Genomic DNA, 7,078 nt, shown 5'->3' with positions numbered 1-7,078 from the left:
TTTCTCCCTCCTCTTCCTCATTTTGTTGGAGCTGTGAAAGGAATTAATGTGAATCTGAATTAATTTGTGCAAACAAGAAAAATCTACAGCTTTTCGGTCAGAGGTGGTCGTGATTTAAGCTGGGTAGATTTATGTGTTGATGCTACCTGCTTCAGCCCTACGACTGGCTGCTGAGTGATATTTACACCCTGGCTGGATTACAAATTTTAACCACGTGCCCAGCGTTGACACGACTTGTTAGTATAATGACCTCTTCTTGGCTTAATGTATGATGGTGGATAAATGTAATGTACAAAGAAAATTTACTATATTACAAAAGAACATCTATCTTGGTAACATCAAATGACCGGAGTATAATTTGTCAACTAGTCTGAAAATAAGTTATACAGGAACAGTCAAAGACACGCTTTCTCATGTGTCACATTTCTATTCATTCAAAACACCATGAAGACATCATCATTTTTCTGAGAGTAGGTCGTGGAAGCACCGGTCGATGAAATCTTGGAGAGCGTCTAAACTCTCCTCATTGTCCTCCAGGGTGTTGGAGATAGTTGGACAAATGTGGTTAGTTAAATGACAATTGATTAGTGTATTTGGATTACTTGAAGTTTTAAAGCATTTTTTAAATTCTATGCTACCATTTACTTTTTTCCGCCAAATCTCCGGCGTCTGACGTCACCTACCGCATAATTCGCTTACCTTCTCCCGTCACTTCCGTCACTTACCTGTCACTCGCCTTCTCTTCCGTCACTCGCCTTCTTTTTAAAATATTAAGAGTACTTAATTTTTGCTAGAATTAGGTTGGGATTAGGGAGATTTATATGCCACCTGTGCGTACAACACATTGAATATAAAATGTTATCTGCTTGGGATCAAGAACAGGATCCAGCAGCACATTTCTCCCAAAAAATAAAAACAATACAAAAAAACCCAAAACAAAACAAAAAAACCCTCACAGCAGCAGCTCAGGATCACTTCCTGAACAGTCTCTATGTGTGTGGGATTCATTCACAATTTCTTTTTATAACTTTACTCACTGAAAACACTTTAATGGAGCCACACGTGTGTGAGGTCAAGGCAACAGAACAAGACAGGACACTGTTTTCAATAGTGTCTACAACAGTGTACAAAATAGCATGTTTCCCCTCCTCTTCCCCCTGTTTTCATTCTAGCTCATCTCTGTCCTGACATCATCCCTCCTCCAACAGACTGATCAGAAACTGTCTGACTGAAACTTATCCATCCATCCAACCAACCAGCCAAATAAATAAACTGGGTGGTTAGGAGCTGTCCCTGTATAGATGGATGTTAAGCAGCATCACACACAGTTCAACTTCATACATACTTAAATGATTGTATTCCCTTTTGCCTTTCTCTGTCTGATGCTTGGGTATAAATAAAGTTGCTATCACCATGTTTTGGGGTGTTTGTATGTCATGATGTTAATTTACATAATCATTTAAATGATTTAATTAACATTACATTACAAATTTTTATTTCTTACACACATTCTTGTCAAAAAAGCCATATTATACTCACAGTAACTCCATTCATAAAAATGATAAAAGAGCAAAACAAATTTACCATGAAAACAGGTTATAAATAAAGTAGATGTAAGATATCAAATAGGTCAATTTAATTACAATAGTTTATAAATTACTGCAACTAAAAACAAACAAATCAATCAGCTAACCAAGTGTGTTCATATTATTGTACAAACACCGCGTGTTACCCATGATCACTGCTGGAACATCTCCAGCTCCTAAACTCGGTTTCCTTCATAGCTCCTCTGGGATCACAGGCCTCGCTCCAGGCAGTAGATCTGTCAGAGTGAAAGTGTAAAGTATGGAAGGTGCAAGTAAATTACAGTATTACATTATAAACTACTTTTCCCATAAATATTAAATAAATACATAATAGATAAATACATAAATAATATGTATTTTATTTTTAAATGCACATTCATTTATGTGTTAATGTTTCACAGCAAGACTGTGACTGAAGGGGACTCCAATAAAAAATGAAACAAATAAATAAATAAAAACTCTAGAAAGAATCAGCTGTGCTGCACATTAGCTGCAAGGCAGAGTCTGCTGTTGTTATCAGACACAAATATAAATGTGCCAAACTCTAAATGTTGCACACAGGAAATATTTCTAAACCCACAGGACATTAGGAAAGAAAATGGGGCACTCAACATGTTGGCTGGACTAAATAAATAAAGTTGAAGTCTTTAGAAGTCCAAGGAGCTTGGAAAGAAAAGCAACTGGAATTTTCTTAGGACATCTCACGTCTCATCCGAGAAACTTCTTCAGTTCTAGACCAAATTGTCATGATCTGAGTGAGTGGTGGGTGTGCCTTCAAGGCTGGCTGTGTTTTCCCAGGATGCACCTGGAGGCAGATCCCAGGAGAATCTGTTTCACCTGTGTCTCATCAGCTGCAATCAGTAGGCTGCATATAAACCCAGGTGTTGTCTTCTCTCCTTTGACAGTCTGTCAGCTACACTGTAATCCCTAACAGTTGTTCTAGCTCATAACTAATAAGCTCATAACACTCAAATGTCGTTTTGTAGTTGAGCAAACTATAAAGTATTGAGCTCTGTTGGCTTTTATGCAGCTTTAATTGAATAGGGCTCAATATTTTTTAGCTAAATTTTTTGGAACGCTCAAAAAGTTTAAGAAGCATATATTAGTGACGTTCTGGTGGGTGGAGTCTTGTCGCTCCCTCAGGAAAGCTTAGTCAGCCATCTTGAATTTACCTTGATACGGGGAAGTTTTGGCCAGCCCGTGTGGATTAAGAGTCCCCAACTTCAACCCACCACGACCACCACCTTATTTTTTTTCATCAACTGCCCTAAATTTGGTAAGTCTAACGTGTTTTTGTTTTGTTTAAATTTAATTTCGATAAACATTCTTTTTTTATTTTTTACTGGAAATATATTCGTACTTTGTGCACAGTGAATGTTTGTTATAAATGAATTCGAATCCAAGTAATTGTAATTTTAGAAGTTTTCTAATGTGACAAATACGTAATGTTATTTCAAATTAGAATGATGTAACGTTTTGGCGGTTTTCCGTGGGGGACAACATTTCCCATAATGCATTGTATTCTTGCCCGGGAAGTTGACGGTGGCAGTTCTAGCTCCATGCATTTGAACTTTCTACTAAAACTTTCCACTGGTTGTCGTATTCGCCGGTAATGTACGTGCGTATTGTGAGTATACTTATTTCAATAAGTGTCCGTGTTACACAGTCAGTAGTTTACGCTGTTGAGCTGTGTGTGTGTGCTAGCATGAAGCGAACAATAATAAACAACATGAGTGTGTTATCATGATGGTAATTAGACACGTTTGTATTTTTTCGTAGTCTCAAATGTGTGGTTGTGAGATAATCTCGAAATCCTTTTAACAGTTTAGAGGGGTATTCCACTAAGCGAGCTCTACAAGTCAAGGCTTGCGGAAAAATGCATCGCCTGATTCAGCCTAACATTATACACTGGTCGAACTCGGTGCTACGAACGAAGTTCAGCTAAATTGTTCGCGCTAATTCGACAAGGCTCAACCAGCCAGACTGAGGCGCCTCCTTGACACCTTTAAGCCAGACCCTATCGATCTTTGCTAGATAAATTGAAATGAAATTAAAATAAAGAGCCGCGTTCTGCTCCCAGGCTAAGAAAGAATCATTGATGCAGACTGTGCGGATCACAAATACTCCCTAACCTGTAAGGCTGGGGTGTCCAAACTTTTTTCACTGAGGGCTACTTACTAGAAATTAGGTAAATAACCTTAACTTTAGTGTATTAAAGTGTATTAAAGATCACAAAATCACTTAAAAGTGGTCGAATATGTTATATTGTTGAATATAATTAAAGACAAAACTGCTTTCATCACAGCTTTCCATAAATGGATCTTTATTGATTCATTCAGAAAAAGCTTTGGTAGCTTATTTTCAGAACAGCAGCCTCAGATTTCTTCTTAGACAGAAGATTTACAGCACAGAGAAAAAACAATAAAAGGGAAAATAGGACGGGTAAATTTCAAGTTTGTTATTTAAGTTATTAAGCTTAGCAACACACCTATCAACATTAGTTTGAAACGGTTAACATTAACAGACTGAACTGGACTTAATAACAGGAGTGCATATAATCTTAGTAAATTATTGTGGTGAGTATCAGCTGCGCTGGGTATGTAAATCGGGCCATCCAGCTGCGGTGCTGATTCGACGTCACTCGTGCCAAAAATCCGGACAAATGTCACTTGATCAAGGAGCAGATCTGCATCAGATGAGATCAGCTGACTACTTGTGTGTGTGTGCTGTGCAAAAAATGTTTTTGAACATTAATAAGTCGTCTTTGTGCACATATTGTTTACAGATATCAGACTGCAAAGAGCGCTACAGAGAGTCAACATTTCACCAGTTGTCAGTGGGTGAGTTTTATAATTTGTGTCCCAATTTAAATAAAAAATAAATACAAAGAAACTAGAGAATTTTGCCTTGAATTATTCAAAATTTTTAGATTTTTTTTGGGTTACCCTTCTAGATTGACAGGTTTAGCCCGTTACACAAAAAGTTTGGACACCCCTGATCTATAACAATGACAATCAGAACATGGCTATCCAACACTTTGTTTTTACTCTGCATTTGTGTAAATACTATTCTAATAGATATTGTGTGTTCATCTAGGAACAGCATGATGTAAATACAAGACGGGCCCTCGTCCTTCGTGCACTTCCTGTGTACCTGCGTGAAGATGCCTCCACGTTATTCAGGACTTGTGATGTAAGTGTACTGGCCTCAGCATCAACCATATGACATCGCTCAGAACTCAAGGAGAACCAGGGTGTATATCAGGAAGGATGTTCAACACAGTCCTCATCTGACTTGTTTTCTCCCATATATCAACTATTGTTGAATAAGATTGCAAGAAGATTGTTACGCATAAACCAGAAAACATGAAAATAGTTGAAAGATTATTATACAAAAAAAATCTGCAGATAAAAACTATCTCCCTTTTTAAAATTCAAGTGTTCTATTTTTTTGGAGGTGCCATGTTGTGGTCAGAGAAATGTTTGGTAAATAACAAAAACAAATATCTTGGCATATATTTATTATTGAAAACATTTATTTACACATATGTTTTGAAACCAAACCCAAATTAAGATTATTGTAATGCATCATGATGTATCGCAATATCAAATTAAATCGTTGACATTATAATCCTAAAAGAAACGTGCGACTTATGAAGATTCACACCTCTAATCAATAGCATGATTTGTGTCCTTGTGGGGCTGAACTCATTCTTGTATTATTTTTGTTTTGCAGTCAGCAGATGGTCCAGACCTCACTGACACTCCTGTGGCTCTGCTGACAGTTGTCACGGATGACACTACTGATTCGGCCCTCTTCAGTCCCGAAAGCATCTGCATTGTCGTTGAGGATGAAATACTTGTGAATGGTCCCACAAATCTGGCTGAGTCATTTCTCCTGCTCTTTGGGTACATCTATGCATTAGACCTACAATACCCAAAGAAACTTGAGCTTACATTCACATTTATCCAGAAGGTTGTGATGTGCCTTGAGGACAACAAACCACTGAAAGGGCGTCTACTGATGCTGAAGAATGATTTGTTCAATGAGTGAATCATTCAGAATGGACTACTTGTTAAGCTGAGTATTGAGGAAGCTTTTTTGTTTGTTTTTTTCCTAATCATTTGCCTCTTCTACCTCACATTTAAGATGAATGACTGTTCAGTTCACTATTCATGTTTAATGTTCTGTTGCCTAATACGTAAATGCACTGCCTTGATGTTTGTTCCCTATAAGTACAGCAGTGGAAACCAGTACTGTTTTTTTTATGTATTTTTAAAAAAAGAAAGTGAGCTGCAGCTGTCAAGGTACAGTAAGTGTTAAATGCATCAATGTTCTAATAGCTGCAATTGCTGTTAATACTGAAAATGTTATTGAATTTTAGAATTGAGATGGAGACCCTTGGAGTCTTTTTCTCTTGTTTTATTTATGAAGCACTTTTTTATGAGTGAGCTCTGTTTGTGCCTTTTTAAAAGCACATTGTGTTTAATAAAAAGTTGTTAAATTGTTAGTGTTGTTACTTTCATGTTTTCTAACACTTTTAGCTGATTATAATTTACTGGGTAAACAGTTTAGAATTATTTGTAAGTGTATTTCCCACAGTATTTTAAAAAATATTGAAGATTTTAAGTGTTATTTCCCATATTATAAGTTAGAAAATATGAAAAAGTTTGAGTTTATTTCCCACATCGTATGAGTTGCAATATGTAAAATATTTTGAGTGCATTTCCCACCTTAATTAAGTTGAAAAAATTGAACATTTTGAGTTTATTACTCCCTAATTATAAGTTGAGGAATATCAACATTTATGAGTTAACATTGAGGTAATTTAAGGCAACTGCAACTATAATTTTTATTTTAGTTAAACTTAAAACTTTTAAAAACATCACTAAAAAATTGTTGTGTAATCTGTTACACAACAATTTTTGAGTTCTGTGAACTTATTAGGTTTTACAGTGTACTAATGGTGGTATCAGGCCACATACCTCAGGTGTTTTCTTTGGGTTCATGTGCATTTGTCTTAACTCATCTCCTTGTGTTCACAGTCCTGGTTTTACCACTCGCCCCGACAGTAGTCTGCTGCCTCCAGCACAACACCACATCAACCGTCTAGCCTCGCTGTCTGAATTTAGGATTCTCTTCACCTCAGCTGCCTGCCCTCCTGCTCTCCAGTCAGCTCTGGAAGTTCTCAGCCTCAGGACAGACAAACTCACTGCACAGCCAGCTACTCACTCTGTTTGCGATTCCCTCCTCTAGCCGGAGAACATCCTCCACTGCAAAGAAGCAACCTCTTACTCTCAAACATGTCCCAGACTCTGGGACTCCACCACTAATCCTGTTTTCCCTGCTTTCTAGCCATTCTCTGCTCCAGCTCCGTGACAAGTCAGTTACTTCTCTTCAGTCCCAGTGTTCAGTCTACCTCACCCCATTCATTTCCCACACATTCTTAGTGTTGTAAATAGTGTGTTCAGTAAGGATTTGTGAATCTGATC

The 7,078-nt window shown here is 37.3% G+C and overlaps 1 protein-coding gene across 6 annotated transcripts; it reads left to right on the top strand.

Annotated features, from left to right (window-relative positions):
• The first annotated feature begins 2,647 nt into the window (after window positions 1–2,647).
• Window positions 2,648–6,033, top strand: LOC308395532 (uncharacterized protein). 6 transcript variants are annotated; one of them, XR_013971403.1, is made up of 4 exons: window positions 2,648–2,862; window positions 4,372–4,422; window positions 4,683–4,778; window positions 5,322–6,033. XR_013971403.1 is itself a non-coding variant. In XM_080880415.1 (4 exons), exons 1-4 carry the CDS (start codon window positions 3,199–3,201, stop codon window positions 5,637–5,639), a joined length of 480 nt encoding a protein of 159 aa, XP_080736541.1. In that variant the 5' UTR covers window positions 2,951–3,198; the 3' UTR covers window positions 5,640–6,033. The 6 variants fall into 6 exon arrangements, 1 of the variants encoding a protein (XP_080736541.1); XR_013971404.1 differs by having other exon boundaries at window positions 2,674–2,862; window positions 4,372–4,426; XR_013971405.1 differs by lacking the exon at window positions 2,648–2,862 and adding an exon at window positions 2,950–3,200.
• The last annotated feature ends 1,045 nt before the right edge of the window (window positions 6,034–7,078 follow it).

Source organism: Rhamphochromis sp. 'chilingali' (assembly GCF_963969265.1).
Source record: "Rhamphochromis sp. 'chilingali' genome assembly, chromosome: 4".
Classification (NCBI taxonomy): domain Eukaryota; kingdom Metazoa; phylum Chordata; class Actinopteri; order Cichliformes; family Cichlidae; genus Rhamphochromis; species Rhamphochromis sp. 'chilingali'.
This window is presented reverse-complemented; position numbering and strand designations above follow the sequence as displayed.

What these genes read in the sequence shown, in the direction of transcription:
- LOC308395532 (XM_080880415.1), top strand. An exon ending in CAACATTTCACCAGTTGTCA is followed by an intron (nt 4,423 to 4,682) that starts GTGGGTGAGTTT and finishes GTGTTCATCTAG; the next exon opens with GAACAGCATGATGTAAATAC. An exon ending in CGTTATTCAGGACTTGTGAT is followed by an intron (nt 4,779 to 5,321) that starts GTAAGTGTACTG and finishes TTTGTTTTGCAG; the next exon opens with TCAGCAGATGGTCCAGACCT.